The 19,641-nt window shown below is 34.2% G+C and overlaps 1 protein-coding gene across 5 annotated transcripts in view; it reads left to right on the forward strand.

Annotated features, from left to right (window-relative positions):
• Positions 1 to 19,641, forward strand: part of LOC142342902 (protein dispatched homolog 3-like) — a 61,703-nt gene that overhangs the window by 32,502 nt on the left and 9,560 nt on the right. For 4 of the 5 annotated variants that reach the window (XM_075394559.1, XM_075394563.1, XM_075394562.1 and 1 more), the window contains 6 exons: positions 3,037 to 3,182; positions 3,845 to 4,082; positions 6,699 to 7,230; positions 15,527 to 16,403; positions 18,760 to 18,921; positions 19,407 to 19,466. In XM_075394559.1, coding sequence (XP_075250674.1) covers positions 3,037 to 3,182; positions 3,845 to 4,082; positions 6,699 to 7,230; positions 15,527 to 16,403; positions 18,760 to 18,921; positions 19,407 to 19,466 — 2,015 coding nt within the window. The remainder of the gene's footprint in view (positions 1 to 3,036; positions 3,183 to 3,844; positions 4,083 to 6,698; positions 7,231 to 15,526; positions 16,404 to 18,759; positions 18,922 to 19,406; positions 19,467 to 19,641) is intronic. The other variant, XM_075394564.1, reaches the window with a different exon arrangement.

Here is a 19,641-nt window from a genome sequence, read left to right on the forward strand (position 1 = left end):
TGGTTATTTGTTCACATGCGGCAATTTAACTTTGTTTTTAACAGTTTTTTTTCGTTTTTTTGGATGGGATTGTTTTCTAATTGGATTTTCCAATCCATTCTTAGTTTGTTCTAGGTCTAGCTTTTGTTTAGTCAATGGAAATTCTTTGAATTGTACGTCAAGACTTGTCCTGCTATTTTTAAAAATTCAAAGAAATTGAATTGCATTGGGGCGCTGTATTTTTTTTTAAGATGTGTTCATGCATTTTTCAATGTCTTTGATCTTTCAAAACGGGATAAACAGGTAAACCCAGCGGGCATTAAGTTTCATTAGAAGCCCAAAGTGGACATTAGTAGTCCCTTAAGTGCTAAAGGTGGCGCAGCTGCTGGGATGGCCTCAATTTAAGGTTAAAAGGTCATTTTTAGGATTTTTTGGGCTCAAAATGGTGCAGTGCTCAAAAAAGTTTTTTGTTTGATTAGTCTTATGTTTAAGTTTTTAAAAGTTGATGCGAGTCAGAATTACTCGTTATGACCATTTTATGAGCAATCAGTTTTGGTACTACGAACTCAAACACGCAAAATGATACTAAGTTTTGCACTTTTTTTTCTTCATTTTTTTAAAAGAAATTTTGTAATCTTTGAGTTTTTCGTGCTTCAGGGGCCAGGGAATCTCCTTTCCTATAAGGTTTGAAAATAGGGCAGTGTATAGTTTCTTTAACAGTGGATTCGTTTTCAACATTTTAATGTCTCGAATTTTAGCATTTTTTTTTGATAAAATCTGCAATTTATTTTAAGGTTTCCTAAAGTGTTCGTCATTTTTTGATATTCGTCCATTCTCAAGTGCCAGGAAGCTTATTTGTACGGTCTGAAAAAAGTTACTGCATTGTTTTCAGTTTCAATGAATTTGTTTTTAACAATTAAACATTTCTTATTTTAAAAGCTTTCCAATAAAATTTGAAACTTTTAACGTTTTTTTCAAAAAATTTGTCCTTTATTCAGTTTTTCAAGCCCATATAGATAACCTCAAACAGGGTTTTGTAGTGTGGTATTTAATAGTGGGCAATTGAATGGTTTTCATTATTTTGAGCGATTGAATTTCTTTTTTTTGAAGTTTTAATTTTTTAATAAAAATTTTTGCCCATCGATTGTTGAACCAATTATGTTTTAAAGCTTGAAATTGTGTTACTAGATGGCTTTTAGAGAGACAGCAATGATTCTTGAGATATGAGTATAACAATTTTCAGCAATAATTAAAAATTTCAAGTGATTTCAGTTTTTTTAAAAATTTTGGGTCAATTTCGAGTTAATCGATCTTCAGGGGCCAAAGAATTTTTTCAGGCCTTGAAGATATATTATTGCAGTAAATTTAGAAATAAAAGTTGGTTTTGGGAATATTTTTCAAAATAGGTATCTTTATATGGGTCAAATTGTGCGTTAGGGGTCAAAGCTTCAAAGTTTTAGCAATGATTATATTTTTGTATAGTTCGTTTGATTGTTTTTTTTCTCAATTTTATGAGATATTTTTGCTCGTGTTTTGGCTGACATGGTTCAGTTGATCTGCTGGTAAGGTAGAGTACTTCTAAGTTCTTGCTTCAAATCTTTGAATTGTATTTCAGGACTTGCCCTGCTATATATTTTTTTAAATCGTCGTCTCCATCGATGATTCTTACGACCTGACTTCTTAATATTGAGTTTTTCAATGACTTCAGTGCTTTTTCTGCTTTGCAGTTAAAATTTATGCGCGTAACCTCATTTCTGTTTTTGGGTCAATTGCGTGACTTAACCTTCTCAAAAAAATGTCTTCTGAACGCACTTATTGGACTTTAAATTTTGCGAACATTTACTAGTTATATATCAATAGTGTGCATCTAAGTAGTGCCTTTTTTATGTCCCAATTCTTAATTATTAGTTTTGAATTTTTGATTTCGAATATTAATTTTAAAAAAGCTACTTTAGATTTTCTCCTTATAGACCGTATGTGTCATAAAATTGATAGTCCGAATCTAACCCAAAAAGTCTATTGGTCTATTAAATGACTGGTGGTCGATCTGTCTATCTTATTTTTTTAGTTGTTTCTGTTTATGGAAGGTCACAAGCGTCTATCGCGGCTGTTTTCCGGTAGTTTGCCGGCTATATTTTTTTTATTGCCTGATTGTGCTGAAAAATCTTTGTTTTTAATTTCTAAAACGTCAAAGATTAACAGTATTTTTAGTATGTCGAAGATGCTCACATTTTGTAGTTAAAAATTTTTGTAGAAACCAAATGAGTGCTGTTTTACTTTTATCTTAATTTTTTTTGCATTGTTGTCCTACTCTGAAGTGCCCGAATAGTTTAGTATCATAAGTGACTCTCAAGGTGACCAATGTATTTAAATTTGAAATAGTTTGAGCTTACTCTCAAACCTTGCGAGATCAAAAACGATTTTAATGAAATGATAAATAGAGAACTATGATTTTTTTCGAAAATTGGCTTTATTTATCACGAACATTTTTATCTGATCTTTAAAACAGTTTTGATACAATACATCGGCAACTCTATCCGATAAACTTTTTTTCTCTATAAATATTCTAGGGCCGATAAGTCTGCAACGCAGAAATTTCGACAATTTGCCTGCTGTGCTTAGTTTGGAGAGATCAATATTTAAAATATTTTGACAAATAGAGATATTTTAAACGTCTTAAACAAAATTCAAAGAGTTGTCGAAAAAACGGTAACCAAATTTGGGTCTAAAATTTGCTGAGAAATGTTTTAACCGAATCACATGAAGCATGCTTCGATTTTGTGTACTTTGGGTTGAAAAAGATTTCATGTAAAAATGAGTTGACTTTTAATTAGCCGAGGTCAACAAAAGCGTTAAATCCCCAAGTTTTAAGTTATCGTGGTCACCAAATTATATCAGCTCAAAGATGAAATTTAATGCAGCAATTGTTTTCGTGCACGGTTAAAATTTTTGTAGAAATTAAGCGGTGAAAAATTTGGTTTTAATATTTATCTGCCCTTATATCGTTAAAAATTAGTTGATAAAAAAGGTTTAGAGTAATTGAAATATTGTTTTCAGGGCGGCGAAGAGAACCTATTGACAGAGAAATATTTGGACATAATCCATAAATTTGAAAATGAAGTTGTATCACGAAGTGACTTTGCCAGCAACTGCCTCAAGTACATCTACCATATCTACTCAACATACACATTCAACATTAGCAGGTCAGAAACAGAAACACGGTAAGGTTTATCTTGAGTAAAAATGTAAAAATGTTGAGATTATGATAATTACCGACGTTAAATATCAGGAAATTTGTTTATATTTCGAGCAGGGCCCGGGGAAATATTATTTGAATATAACTATATTATCTAAAAAACTGTGGCCGCTATCAGAAAATGAAGCAAGTTGATAACAAAACAACATATTAATGTAGCAATTGGTTTTCTTGGTATGAGAAATTTGCTAATATTGGGAGGGTGGGGGGGGGGGGGGGGAGCAATTTTCAGGGGGCAGAAGTTCTTATCTGAGATTTTAATTTATAGAACTTTTCAGGGCTGATCGCTACCTTTCAGATAATATACAAGTATGATATAAAAATTGACATACTTCCAGTGCTACTCGAGTTATACATTTAAGCTCTGTAATATCTATAACTACAGGAGCTGCCAAGTAGCCTTATGGTATTTTATTCTTTATATGTCTTAAGAGAGCTTCTACTGAGTTTTATTGGAATTAGTTCGATGCATATTCGGGTCTTCTCCATATTATAGCCCCCATCACCAAATTATAGCCCACGCATTGTGGTATTTTTACGACAATGGGAGGACACCCAAAGAGGACACCAACACTGTGATTTTGTGATTACTATTGTTGTATTTTACAGGTGTTTTCCGCCTCTGAGTGTGAACGGATTTTTCTATCCCTCTGCTTATCTCGCAAAAGTGAAATTCAACGACGAGGAACGTGAAATGAGTCGAGGATTCATCTTCGATGGGTTTGGAAACACACTTACAAACTTCGATGAATCCTATAGCGTTATGAAGACACGCGATAACTTTTTTTCTTATTTTGACAATGATTTCGAATCAGAGAATGCCTATACCACTTACATCAAGTCAACGGTAAGTTCAATGTATAGCTGCACTGGGTATAGGAGATATACACCCACCGAACATAACCCCTACGGAAATAAACCCCCATTTTAAAATTCAATTTCGGTCGTGATAGTTTCACATCAAGTCCCACGGGCCACCGTGGGTGTTTATTTTTGTGGGGGGTTTAATTCCTATCTAAAATGAAGTGGGTTTTTTTTCAGTGGGTTTTTTTCCTCAACTGAGCTGCACCTCCTATCGGATTGAACTTTGCGCCGTTAAAAATAGATGAAAAAAGTGGAAAGGTCGAGAAAAAGGTTTCCGCCGTTAATTCGAAAATTTTTAAAGGTAAAAACCGTAGGAAAAAAAGGTGAATATATTTCAAAGTTGAATTAAAATTGAAATTTTGATTTACCAGTGAAATTAACGGTGGAAAAGTATTCTGACGATTAAAAGTTACCTTGAAGTTCGAACACTGTTCTAATGGCGCCTCGGCTAATATATTCTACTGAGCTGTCATATTTGATATACCGACAAAAAAACAAGTTGAGTCGCATTACGCGTGAAATTAAGGTGTAATCAAATTCGAAATCCAAACTTTCCAGTAATTTTTAAAGTTTTCAGTTCATTGGCTTAGTCTGTCACATAATCTACAATAAATGTATCTTTCACAAAATTGTGGAATAGGGAAAAAAGGATCTATTCTGTTTCGGCCCCCAAGTGTTTTTTATGCCCCCCAGTTACAATTTTTTGCTGTTATATAGCACGTTACTATGTAACAAAATAGCACGTGCGCCTGGGGGGGGGGGGGAGGAGGGCGTAAAAAATATCAATCCGCTATGCTGGGGGAGGCCGAAACAGAATAGATCCGAAAAAAACATAAAAAAGGAACGCAAACAGTTTGTGAAGGCTGCAAATAACACATTCAGATTATCAAAAATATTTAGATTATCAATATGATGCAATGATTTGAAGTTTAGAAGTTCAAGAACACAAACGGCACCATATGTCAACGACACAGGGTATTAAGAAAGCTACAGCTAAACAAAAAATCTTTTAATGCAGATTTGGAGAAATTGTTGAATGAAACAGCAATTAAATTTGACAAAATTGAACAATTTTTTTACTCCAGAAAATGCACCAATTTGAACAGAAAAAAAAGATGTTTTGCAAGTGAATGAAAAGATATTGGATCTCCCATGAAATGATTAGGAATTTTGGAGCAGACAAAAATTTGGAGACAATATGGTCACACTTCCGTTGTGTGTTATATCAATCACAAAAAATGCTGTCACAAAGACAAAGAATGTTTTTTCGAATCTTGTTTTAAATTAACTGTTTAGTATGGTAACGTCCACATATGCAGCCAAAGAATGGCAACTAACACAACAGTTTCTTTATAATTTTTTGAGAACTAAAATTTGATTAGGTTTAGTATCATAGAAATAGCGTTGCAGATATTCAACTCGTAAGCTTCCTGTTTATTACGTCCTTGAATAATAGGCTGAAGACACGAGAAAGGAAACTGCTATCCTCAACAATTATTTTTATTGCTGACAATGAAAAATTATTCTTGGTTTCTAGTCAAATTGCAGTCTCCTGGAGGTTGGTGGCAGTGCCAATCAGCGCTGTATCAGTCTAGAAACATCTTGTTTTATTCTTGACGGCCAGCATTCTGTTCATGTTACATATTACACTGGAAAGTCTTAGTTTTTGATTTACTGCATTAAAAAGTATGTTCAACTTTACTCCCGCTAACAAGAATTGCTTTATATTCGACTCAAACTACCACTTCGGTACTTGTAACCTTTAATTTGCGTAGCAAGTCGTAACCACTAACTTAAATGGGTTTTGTGGCAATTGCCTACAAACTACCATTAGTATAAAAAGTGTGTTTACTTTTAAGGTAATTACCAGTTATAATGAACAAAAGTTTGAAATTATTCTGCTTAGACTTAACTTTGGGATGTGAGCAACTTTCAGACTATACAGGATAGTTTAGCCTGGGTGTACTGTATGACCTCAATTCATTCATAATGAAGAAAAACTGCACATAAAGAAGCCTAAAAATTTATAGAGATTCAAGGTTTCGGAACTGAACTAATTTTATATCCTAAAACGTGCTGCTTAAGTCCAGGCTATTATATCAACGTGAACCATAAGCAGTTTTGTTTCAAAAAATTGTAATATTAACAATGTTGAAGAAAGTAATAAACTTTTTCAAGGTTGGGCGTTTTAATCATTAACAGCTATTGATAAATTTAAAAAATTGGATTAATTGATCTAAGTGTGCTACCAAGGTCGCCGTTTTAATAGTTTTCTGTTGCCTACTAGTTTTTTGTAAAATATTTGATTCTATCGGCATGCTACGTATCAGAAAACAGTATATTTTTTGTTAATTGCTCTTTAACGAATTTGTTGCCCCGACTCCCCCAACACTTGACTCCCAGCGCTCAACGCCGAGGCCCCCACTCCCCCAACCCCCAACGCTACTCCCCCTAATGCTAGCATCCATAATTCCCAGCTAGCTACTAACAAAGTCATCCACTTGCCAATCGTTTCAGAGCAATTCACCCAAACACAGCAAACTGTGTTTAAAAATTTGGCTAGCTTTTTCTCAAAAATGGTTTTTAATTTTCACTTTAGATATTTCTGGGTCAGCCCATCGATGGTTTCACAAGATTGAGCGACGCACAAGACGACATTCAAATGGAATACATTCTTGGCCTAGACCCATTAATGGACAAATACGCAGAGCAATACAGTGTCGAAATGTTCTACTACTCTGAGGAAATAGCCGAGTTTCTTTTGGGCAAAATAATCATGGATGATGTTAAGAAAACAAGCGCCGCTCTTATCATAATTGGCGTTTTAGTTTTCTGTTTTACGGGTTGTTCGCCATGGTTGACATTTTGGACGTTGGTGGTTCTAATCGGAGCCATAATCGACAATTTATTTCTGTATTATATTGTGTTTGGAATTGACAAAATTGGTATGTTGAATGCAGCTAGTGGGATTATTTTGGTGTCAATTGGAGTTGACGATGTTTTGGTTTTTGTCAATATCTTCAAAGGCTTGGATCCCAGCTTAGATGCCGATGTGAGATTGGGAAAGACGCTTTATGGCGCCGCAACATCAACTTTTTTGACGTCAGCTACAACCTCTCTCGCGTTTGCAGGTTAGAGCAGAAAAATTGACAGTTAATTTCCTCTTCATAAATATCTGCATCAATAGCAATCAAACTAATTTGATTAATTGCTCTCAAGCGAAGTTTGAAGAAATTATTGTAAACGTGTGTGTCTTGTTTTGCAGATTTTTTGCCGGCCGTTTTTGCGCAATCTGCTAGAACATTCTTTTGATTTGATTTATCGAGTGACTTTTTCACACTTGATTTTTTGATTTTTGCGTGATCTAAATTGCTCTGATTCAGAATTTAAATTTGTTGCTACAACAAAACCGATTGTGATAGAGCGTATTACAAGGCACTGTACAAGGCATATTACAAGGCATAAAGGTGATTGGTTAAATTTTTAATAGCCGCCTTCATCTTCTCAGCCGGCTATTTTAGCGCTCCTATTTTTTTACAATTCAAAGAATTTGAATTGTATTGGGGCGCTGTCTTTTTTTTAAGATCTGTTCACACATTTTCATGATTTTTGAAGTCAAATTGGAGTAGTGAGTTTGGTCACGCCGAAACAGGAAATGGAGCGAAAAAGCGAGCGGTTTTTCGGCATGAATTTTTTTCGCTCTAATTTTAAAGTAGAGTGAGAAAACGGTGTTTGAACAAAAATTCGTTTCCTCGCTAGTTGTTTTTTCTTCACAAGCGGCAATTTAAATTTTTTAACTGCTTTTTTTTTTATTTTTAGGATGAGATGTTTTTAATTGGATTTCCCAATGCGTTCATAGTTCATTCTAGGTCTAGTTTTTGGTTAGTCAAAGAATATTCTCTGAATCATACGTCAGGACTTGTCCTGCTATGTTTTTTTTTACTTCGTCGAACATTTTTGTTTCGCTTTACCTTATTTTGCCGCTTTTTCGACATTTTGCGTGAAATCTTTTTGACTTCTCTAGGCTCTCATTCTGCTCAAAGTGCCTTTAAACAGCAGCTGTTCTGCAAAGCAATTCAAAATGAAGAGAGTCAGTATAAAAAAAATCAAAGTCAGAAACAGAAACGGGATAAACCCATTGAGCCCATTTTTAGATGCCCGGTACTTGAACTTTGTTCTCATAAGTTTTAGTTACTATCTATGATGCTTATTGGTATTGATACTAGACCTTGTAGCCTCTCACCGAGAGACAAGAGTATGTTCAACTACGAAATGACATCAAAATAAATCGCATTTAAAAAACAGTTTTGTACGGAAATCAATTTTTTTCATTATTTTCTGTTCTTTTAGTCCCAATAGAGTTATTGGAATCAATGGCGGCTACTTTCTGGCAACCTGCCGGGTATGTTTAATACGGCAAACGGATGTCACAGGTTCCAATTTTAACATTTCTTGCACTTAATTTATCCATTCCCTTTTACTTACATTGCTTCGCCTGTTGTTACAGAGCAATTTGTCCTAGGTTAGCTGGTTTATGTTTTAATCACAAAAACAAAACTGTGGTTATGTGATTAAATTGATAAAAAATTGGAGAACCTTATGCCAGCGCCACTTTTGTGTTCAGACACTTTTTGGAATTTTATCCCAGACTAATATTCCAGACCAATCATAAAATTTTTGTGTTTTGAAGTCAAATAAATCAAAAATTGCTTCAAAACTAAATTTAATAGCGTTTCCTGTCTACTAGACCTAAAAGGTGATTTAAACTTTCCGAAAAAATAATTTCTTTCGATTAGTTCAAATGAGATATATTTTGAGAGATATCATAAATATTATATGTGCTTGTTGAAAATTATGAAAATTATATGAGAAAACGATGTGCTTAATAGTAGCCAAACACAAAGGCAAAGATAAGAAAACAGTAAAAGGCATTGTTTTCTCATTGGGTATAGTTTTTTGCCCTCTTGAATTTGAGAACTAAAACTTGGGATTTTTTTTTATTAATTAATAGCCGCGTCAGCAATTCCAGGCGGCCATTATTGCGCTCCTGATTTTTTTTATTTTGTCTAACAGTTTTTTGTTTGTTCTCACCACCTGACTTCTTGGAATGGACTTTTTCAATGACTTTAGTGACTTTTACTGCTGTGCAATTAAAATTTGTATGCTTGACGTGATTTCTGCTTATATGTCAATTGCTTGATTTACTTCACTCAAAAAAATGACTTCTGAACTCATGGAAACTTTAAATTTTATGAACATTTTCTAATTAAAATCAATAGTGTGCATCTATGTAGTGACAAATTTATATGCCCTAATTCTTGAGTATCAGTCTTGAGTATAGACCGTATGTGTCAAAAAAATGACAATCCGAATCTAACCCAGAGTCTAGTGGTCTATTTTATTTCTGTCTATCTTATTTCATTAGTTGCTTCAATTCATGGAAGGCCAAAAGCGTCTATCGCGGCTAGTTTCCGGCAATCTGCTGGCTTTGTTCTTTTTCAAAGATTGAGTTTTTCTTGTTTGAATTGTGCTTCTATTCAACCATTGAAAAAAAGAGAAAATGGGATATTCGTCCCAATTTCAAAAAAATTCAACAATTAGGGAGAAACAAAAATATTTACGATTTTGGTCGCTTGATTGCTTGTTCATAATTTTTTAAGAAGTTTTATGAAAAAAACTCATATCGCACTTGAGAATGTAGCAAACATATGAGCTTAATCGTAGACTAACGCAGTGGCAAAGATAAGAAAAAATAAAAGGCATTAGTTTTTCATTCGGGTGCAGTTTTTTGCACTCTTTAAATTGAGAACTGAAACTTGGAAAAGTATTTTTTCTTCTTGATTAAATTTTCAAACATTGAATTTTTTGTTCAAAATCTGCTTCTGTTCAATCAATTTTGAAAAAAGATACATTTTGGGCAGCTTCATCTAATTAGCTGGTTTTTTAAAGTACAATTAATGGTTTTAACAAATCATTGAATTGGGATCCTAATTGAACTTTTTTCAAGTTCTGCTCATCTATTCGCAATATTTGGAAGTCATTTTGAAATCAAATTGCAAAATGTTTCTACTTGGGCCAGGCAGTACATGTTTTCAAGAACAAGTAGCCTTAGTTAGTGAAGCTGTACTTTGAATGAGAGAGAGAACAAACAGATTTCTGCAATATCTCAGCTACCTAGTTTGGCCGCTGTTTTTATGTTTGTTTTTTCACAGTGTTCAATTTCCACATGGTGGCAATTATGAAGTAGTAAATCGAGATTATTGATTATTAGTTGCATCTACGCTAATTAATAGTCAATTAATAGAATTTTAATTTTTTTGACGCCATTTGGTTTGTTGCAGAAAAGAAAACTTTTAATGTTTGCAAAAAAATTATGTTTTGTTCGGTGATTTGTCGGCGCTGTGTTAATAATGACAGTTTTTAGAATCTTTATGAAGGAGCAACAATTCATGTCTTTTTGGTTCTGTTTTGTTTAATGAGGTCATTTTACTTAGGCCAAAATGGTTATTTTTGTCAAATTAAAAATTCTTTTTACTTCTCGAAGGATCTGTTGTTCTCCTTCTTACTAATTCTCTGTTAAAAAAACAAATTTGGAACTATGTGCAGGTATCAGTTATTGTTTGCTTGTAATTTCCAATAATTTGTAGTTTTTGTTTACCCAAATAACTTTCACTTTTTGAAAAGTTTATATTTTTAAGTAGAGGTTTGATTATTACGGCTGTTGTATTTGATGTTTCTCTGTCCTAAAACCATTAGTTGAAATTTTGCAGGTGCTCTCTATTTTAAAACATTTTATTGTGTATAAACATAAGTGTAAGTTTGTTTACTCGTTCTAAAAATAAGGGTACTGGTTCTAAAAATTTTGATTTGCTTTTGCTCCGAAAAGTTTGCAATCTTCTGATTTATGACCTCATAATAATTTTTCTTAATAAATATTGATGTTTTTTTATCATAGCCAGCTTTTTTTGAACAATTATCGAAAATGATTGTGTTTCGAAAATTTGACATGGTTTATTTTCAAAAGCGTTCCTAATTTGCGACTCTTCTCTCTTCTCTCTTGTTGAAATTATTTTCAATAACGATTAGTGTGTTTTTCTGTAGGGTGCGTTGTTGCATCATCTTCTCAGTGTCGTTTTTCCAATTAAAGTCACGCCGAAGGAGCTCTATTAGAGAAAGGTTTTTAAAAACTTTTGCTTTTTTTTGTTTTGAGTTGTTACTTTAAGGTTTAATCTCCACGTCAAAAAATGGAAACACTTTTTCTATCCAAGGTAGTCATGATGCAATTTTTAGGTATTTTGAGTCTGTTAAAATATAATTTTGTAATTTTTTTTTGTTTTTTCATTAGGCTATGGTTTCTTTTGCCACTTTTCATATTTGTTTTATATCTGAAGGAAACTTTCATTCCATTATATTACTTGAAGTATTTTTGTGGAGTATGCTACTCAGTAAACATCCGGGCATCGATTGGACAAATTCGTTGTTAATTTGTCATTTTTATGCACAAACAAAAACAAATAAAGCAAAATCACTTTGTTTCCACCCGCATTAATGCTGCATTTGTGCAACAAAATCCCGCTGCAACATATAGACCATTCTGAGACCACCCCACTGAACACAATGCAAGTTAAAAACCTGATTTTTGTAGTTTTGTTTTTCAGTTTCTTAAATTTTCTGTGATTAAGATAACTTGAAATCCTTTTAATGTACTTAAATTTTTCAAATTTTATAGTCATATTCGTTATTTATTTTTTGACCACATGTACCATAAAGGCAGCGTCATATCTAGTTAACTGTGAAATCAGAGCAATCGAAAATTACCCGCAAACTTTTAAATTTCTCAGATTTTATTAAAAGTTTTCAGCAAAGACCATTTGAACAAATGAAGCGAAAAGAAAAAAAAATATCTAAATATTCTTGATTTAAGTCAGATATTTTTCTACTGTTTTTTTCTAGTTAATTTATAAAACAGTTGCCAGTTTCACAGAAACTTGAGAGAACACATACTTTTTCGCCAAAACTAATTTTTCTACTCTATTGTCTCAGAAGCCGTGCTATGATGATTTGCACTTCTCGAAATTCATATTTGGAATCATTTTGTGCCACGCATAGAAACATGCGAGCCTTCTCGTTTTGATTAAAATTGATCAAGAAGGCAGCACTTGTAATCGATTTTCCTCAATTTTTCTCACGGAGGCACACAATTGGGACTTCGAATGTTATTGAAAATCCAGCTGTTTTAAATTTTTTGAAATATATTTGAGATATGCATAGACAGTTAAAGAGAAGAAACTGGTTTTCCGTAGAAAAAACTTGATTTTTTTTGCTATATGTGCTGATTTTTCAACTGAAAAACATTTTGCAGCTCTCGTGAGCTCATATTTTTCATCTTTGACATTATTTCACTCATTTTCAACACATTCTTTTCAATTTTGCGGATATCTGACACAATAATTTGCGTCCCAGCTTAATTTTGTACCCCTTTCTTGAGAACGGTAATCCCTTTTTTTCAGTTGTTTCCCTAGTGATGAGTGAATTTAAAACTTGCAAGAATCTTGCAAGCTGATTCAAAACTTGCAAGATTTTTGCAAGAATCTTGCAAGATATCAATCAAGGCAAAAAAATAAATCCGGTTACAAATGTTTTAGAAAAGATCTTTGAAGCAAATTATTGTTTATTGAACAAATTACAAAACCGATTTCAATAAAAAGTTTTTTAAACCGGATTCAAAATCTTGCAAGAATCTTGCAAGAATCTTGCAAGTTTTTGAATTCTGGAAAATTTATGTTTGCATTATTGGTAGCTCAAAATAACTGAAAACCAAATGAAATGACTGATACAAAAATTTTTGATCTGCAGAAATCAACCTATTTGACTTTTACCGTAAAAGCCTTTTGAATGTGAAATCTTGCAAGAATCTTGCAAATTTCTTGCAAGATTTTGAATTCAAAAATAAATTTTCGACAAATAACTAGAGACATCATCGCCAACCAAATTCGTCTATTTTAAGATTAATTAACGTACTCTAGAAAACGACGAAAACAAACACTTTCAATCTTCCTCTCATTTTTTAATCAAACCAGTTATTCATAAAGAAACAACCAGTTGGAAATTTTTGTTACCGATCCTATCGGAAATTGAGGATCTTTATGTAGTCGTAAAGATTTCTGCTCATTGTTAATTCTAATTATCTTCCTCATGAGATGTATGTGAACCTATTGAATCCCTTAAGTTGATAGTTATCCATGTTAATCTCCTTGAAATTATTTCGTTCCAAAAGAACTGGTAGGTTAACGAAGTTTCATTTTTTGTTCTTCTTTCATTCCAATTATAGTTTAGGCTCAACATACAAAAAGTCAGACTCAGAATTTTGGTAAATCAAACGTTAACTTCGTCGTTGATCGTATGCTAACTAATGTTTTTTATTAAGTTTAAAGAGAAAACAACACTATGATTTTTTTATAACTGATATTTCGCAAAGTATCACAATAAATTATTTGTACAAAGCAATATACATTTGTCCAAACAATCCTTAAGACATCACATAGCAATGAAGAAACGCCCAAGGGGCAGTTTTAAGTCAGTTCGCTAGATCTTGATTTAAATTGTTATATTGATAAAGTCTTATTAGCAAAATTTTCGTGGCCCGCTTGGCGTTTTTGATGAATTCTCCTGAACTACTGAGCCAATTTAGACGGGCGTAGTCGTGTTTGGTTGATTATAAGTTCTTTGTGACAACAAAAATGAATTGGTTTTGTAAATCGGCCAACTCAGAATTCTATTTAGCTTTAAGTTCAAAAATTTAAAAAATAATCTTTAAAATGTTTTTTTTAGTATTGACGCAGTTTTTTATTTGTGTTATAGTTACTTGGGAATTGTGTTAATTAATCCCTGGTTTGTGACCCCTTCGCGCAGCACAAACATCCCCCGCCTTCTCTGTGCCCCCTTTGTTGTGCATTTAGATGGTCATTTATATGTTTGTGACCCCTTTTTTGTGACCCCTCTTTGTGACCCCTTGTTTGTGACCCCTTCGCGCAGCGCGATAACCACCCGCCCTTGTTTGTGACCCCTTCGCGCATTAGTCTTAGCTATTTAGGGTCTTTATTTTTTTCTTTGTCGGCTAGGCCAGGTGCGCTCCTTATGTAGCACAGTAAAGCACCGGCTTTAGTCCTCTAAGAAGCTAAAAAGGCTCATGCTAAAGATAAGACAAATTTACTGCTGCAAAAATCTGCACCCTTTCTGCGTTCGCCCCCTTTCCCAGCATTTGAATCGAAAAGCTTGCAAGATTCTTGCAAGTTTTTCGATTCATCTTGCAAGCTTTTCGATTCATCTTGCAAGTATTCTTGCAAGATGAATCGAAAAGCTTGCAAAAATCTTGCAAGTGAATCGATAAGCTTGCAAGATTCTTGCAAGTGAATCGAAAAACTTGCAAGAATCTTGCAAGCAACTTGGTACCCGTATGCTTTCACTTGCAAAATTGCTTCCAAGTTTCTTGCAAGTTTTTCAATTCTGCGAGCACTAGGGTTACATCTCCACGACGAATTAAGCAAAATTGTGTCTGTTTTTTGAGCAAAAATTCATGGCTCTACTGATATCATTTTTTGAATAGATTTAAAGTGTTGACTTTTTGTATGGAATGTGCTAAAAAAAGTTCCAACATTGTTGGAGGATTTCAAAGGAGAAATTTGCTGAATATAAAAAAAGTTGAAAGTGCCAATTTTGTTATTTCTTGAAATATCGAAGAAACAAAACGAGTAAGTTAAAATTAAAATGTCCCTGAAAATTTTGCGAGTTTTCTCATAAAAATCTTTGGGTTCTGAAATCAGATGCATTACTCAGTTATGTTCTCGAATTTCTATCCAAAATCTTTTTTGTTAATTATCTCAGTGTTAACAATTTGAAATTTGGGTTCTTTGAGTATCATGGCATTAATGAGTTGTGTTATCAAAAATGTAAAACTATGGCAACAGAGCCGCGTTCTTTAATCCCACGAATTGTAAAAATTAAGAACCTTTTAAATTTTGTGATGCAAGAAACTGAAAAGAAATTGAAATGAATTTTTTTAAACGACCAAGGATACCAGTAAAATTTTGATGGAACTGGGCTGAAAACATAATAAACAGAAAATTTTTTGTGTAACGTCTGCTGTTTCGCTTATGACGTGGAAAACTTTAAAACCGCCCAGTTCTTTCATCGGTTCGAAATCTGTTTGGATATTACGTTTTTGAAGTTAGATTTTGTGAACTGTTTTATCCGCTATATAATAGACTACTGTTACATTAATTGACTCTCAATTATTCCAAGTAACCGATGCATGCAGACTTTATCAAGGTGCACATTAGCCTTACGGACCGAGCTACTAATGTGATCCCTTTGAGACTAATCCCAAGTAACTTTACCAATAACTACAGCTGCTTCTGTGTACTTCAGGAAACATCGTTTCACCAATTCCTGCCGTGAAGAGTTTCGGCCTTTTCATGGGCACTATGGTTCTGGTCTGCTGGATTCTCGTCGTCATACTTTTACCACCAGCTCTCACTCTCTGGCATCTATACCTACCAAAAGTTGGACCCAAATTCATTGTCTGGATGCGAAATGCTATTGACAAGTTAATAAAGATCAAACAAAACAAATCCGCGAAGAAAGTCATGCCGGTAGATATTCATGTTACTGGAAACTCGAAAGATGGAAACTTGAAAAATGATTCAACTGAAAGCGGAATTGTCAACCAAGAGATTCCGAACCATGTTAACGAAAACGTGCAAGCTCAAAGCAAAGCCGAACATAAAGTAAATAGTTCTATCGAGAAAAACTTAATACCAATCTCGGAAAATGTGAATAAATTGGATTCAGGTGAAGTTCATGATCAAAACTTCAAAACAGAAAAAGCTTCAGAAATAATTTCAAGCAATGATAACAATGATGAAAGGTCAAATTTTGAAGAACGTGGTGGAGGTGATACAAAATTAAATCAGTCAGCTGAAAACATGAACAAAATAGAAAAATCTGCACCGGAAACCGTAGAAATTCAATCGCCTGCACAAATTAAAAGTACTACAGATAATTCAGCTAATGATCAGCCCAATGATATCAAAAGAAATTCTGGTTGCTGTGTACAAATGAAAAATTTCTTCGATAGAGCCCACAAAAGAGCTCTCTATTTGATTGAAAAACTCACGATGTTGATCATCAAAGTTCGCTGGGTTCTAATGCTCGTCTGGCTGGCTCTACTGGGGACGGCAATAGCTGGAATCATAAACATGAAGATCTCCTCGGACATTCCAAAAATTTTTAGCGGAAAAAACAGGTACGTTTCAGCTTCACTGAAGAAACTCTACATAAGACACCGATCATACACTTTGGTAAAATTTAATGTTTAATGTTAACTGTGGTTGACATATGTGAAAGCAGTATCAATATCATTTAACCGTTGAAAAGCGAGCCTTAACACTCATGAATACAGTAGAGAAAAAACGAGAGAAAACGTTGGTTAACAGGCTAGAAAGATAATCAAAACTTTTGATCTAATTTTTGTGCTGTAATTTTAAGATTTCAAAGTTTAACACATTACTGATCGAAAATGGCGCTCAGTTATTTTAGAGTAACAGAAATATTGACAATCTTCTGAGATCAAAAACTTCTTTCTATATGCTGACTGAGATACATTTCAATTGCTGTATGTTATATGATAGTGAGTTTTCCTGTCCTCAAATTTAGGTGCTTTAATGGGTAAGACACCTCCGTACTTTCCATGCAGACAAGATTTGGTCAGCCTTGAAACCCCGCAAAACTTCATGATGCTAGATTGGATTACTATATTGATAATTTTTGAGCTAGCAAATGGGTATCAATAAGAAAAATATTGGGTTTTTAAATTTCTTAATTCCAAGGAAAATTGGAAAAATAATTTGGAAAAATTGTCAATCCCGCCGCACTCAAACGTCTCTAACCTTCTGTTGAATCTAATATATGTTCTAAAAATGCGTTGTTTTATTTTTCTACAGTTGTTTCTAACGCTTAATATATTTCCACAGAAATTATATCAGATCTCAAAACTGAAAATTGGCAGAATGCATTTGAAGTGTGCATTTGAAGTTTGTAATAAAAATATTAGTTTTGCGGTCTTTTTTAAGCTATTTTTTGCTTGACCAATTTTTTGCTTCAAAGAGTTTTTCCGATGAAAAGGTCACGCTCGGAGGGCATTTAATGATTGAAGACTAGAGCGTTATGCCTGACTGGTCAGATTGAGGTGACATAAACTCATGGTGCGAAGGGCGGTTCTTAATCTTTCCAGTTTGACCCAAGTCCCTTCCCAGTCATCCCTCCCCTACTCAACACTCACCCCTGATCTACAATCACTACCCCCCACCCCAAGTCAACCGTCGTTTACCTTGCAGCTGACGATTTGAAGCCCGATCCCCATCCCTTGTAATCCCCCAGAGCAAGGAAATTTTGCGATATGGTCCATCTGTGCCCACCAGCTTAGTTTGGGCATATTTGCATTCCCTGATGCTTGTGCAATATTTTTGTAAAATTAACAACTGTCTATTGACACGTGCTCTGTAACTGAGGGTGCGTAGCGCAACGTACCGGTAGAGGCACAAACGGAAAAAAATCCAAATTTTGTTATTATTTGCCCTCAACCGAATTTGTAGCAATGACAATAGTTATATGGTATTTAGACAATTTTTTGTTCGAACAATCAATTTTTTGTCTGACCCTTTTGATTTTTTCCCTCAAAATGGGATAAACTGGGAAGGCTGGGAGGAAATTGAGTGCTTGGAAGTTTTCATCTTTTAAGTTTTCATCCTCAAAAGCCGGACAAACAAGTAAAGCTGGGAAGACATTAAGTGGCCAAGTAGATTTCTTAGATCTTAGATCGTTACGCCTTACTTGTCGCTAAGTATCGGATTCACCGAAACTGTTAGGGAGGTATAAATTCATGGTGTGAAGCGCGGTTTTTAACCTTATGAGTTTCAACACTCACTCCTTCAGTCAACTCCTCACCACTCCCCCATCCACCCTCCCTGACCTGATAAATTGAACCCCCTGCCCCTCGTCCATCTCCCCGCGTAGGTTGTTCTAATACGAATGTAGGACTATTGCAAGACAACCGACCTCTAGCGGTAATATAGTTTGGTATAGTATTCCAAGATCTTTCAAGATGAGACAACTCAGTCAAAATATCTTCCAGCCAATTTTACAATATCGGACGACATTTTAGAGGGTTGATGCAACACATCCATCTGTATTCGACAGTATTTATAAACTAGTGGGCCAATGTGTAAACATTAATCACAGCTAAAAATGGGAATTGCCGCAAAATATTTCGAAAAAGTTTAAACATATGTGAATTCGGTCGCAGAGAAAGCAAGCGTTCACCACTAAATTAGTTCTTTTTCATCTATATAGTAAATAAACACAACCAATAGAAGATCAGTGGTAGATTTTTGGTAGATTTTTAAACCCCATTCGCCCTTATTCTTACAAAAACTTGCGATGATTTATTTAAATTGCCTTTAGCCTGGATCACTGGAAATAATGTAAGAATTGCTATAACAATATGTATCAACCATCCTGTTCTGAGCAAAAACAGTCAATAAAGAGATAGTTATGTAATATCATATCAATGGGAGAAGCTAACATTTCTCTTACTTCTGCAGGGTAGAGGAGGCCATCTTGCTGAGACAACAGAATGCCTACGTGCCAGACGATGACTGCTACGAATGCGCCCCTTTGTTATTACAAAGTCCAGATTTTTTCGAAAGTAACACCGAAAAGTGGGAGCAGCAAGCTAGAACAATTTACAGCCCTTATAATGCGCGGTAAGTGTGTTTTTACCTGATATTAATGACAGCAATGCGTTATTAAACAGAGAAAAATGATCGATTTGTGCAAGCAAAAAGAGCTCAGATTTGCTGAGGACATGTTTGAGATCTGAAATTTCAATTTTTCTTGGGCAACAGAGCCTTCTTTGAAAATGCCATATTTGAATTATACTCGATTTCTTCACCATGTCCACTTAAGATGTTTTGAGATAGAAAGTGATGAGATCACTATAAAATGAATAAAACAAGTTGACAATGACCATAAATCTACTTTAATTAAAGCTTTTTTTGTCGTAAATAATTTCTAGAATACGCTGGTCGGAAATCTCTGTACTTTAAATTTAATCTGGCTGTTTTCTAGCTCACAGTTGAAGAGTATTTGATCTTTAGCAACATAGAAACAGGTAGATTTGATTAAAAAAGAACCTTTTGGGTTTTCGGTTAAGAGTTCTATGTTTAAAAAATTTTGTGAACTTTTGCAGACCGCAGCGTGTGCTGCGGTATCCCGGAGGCTATCATTGGCGCTTCCTAACCAACGTCGAGTATGTAACACACTATGTTATTTTTTCTTTTGTTCTAATCTAATTTTGTAGATTTCTGTCGTAGATTCTTTCTATCTACTCTAATATTTACAACCATTCCCTGATCAAAATAAACGTGCTAAGGATTAGAGTGCGTTCAAATGTACACAGTCTGGAATCATGGAAATACACAAAC

This window comes from Convolutriloba macropyga, chromosome 7 (genome assembly GCF_964194025.1).
Source record: "Convolutriloba macropyga chromosome 7, txConMacr16.3, whole genome shotgun sequence".
Taxonomy (NCBI): domain Eukaryota; kingdom Metazoa; phylum Xenacoelomorpha; order Acoela; family Convolutidae; genus Convolutriloba; species Convolutriloba macropyga.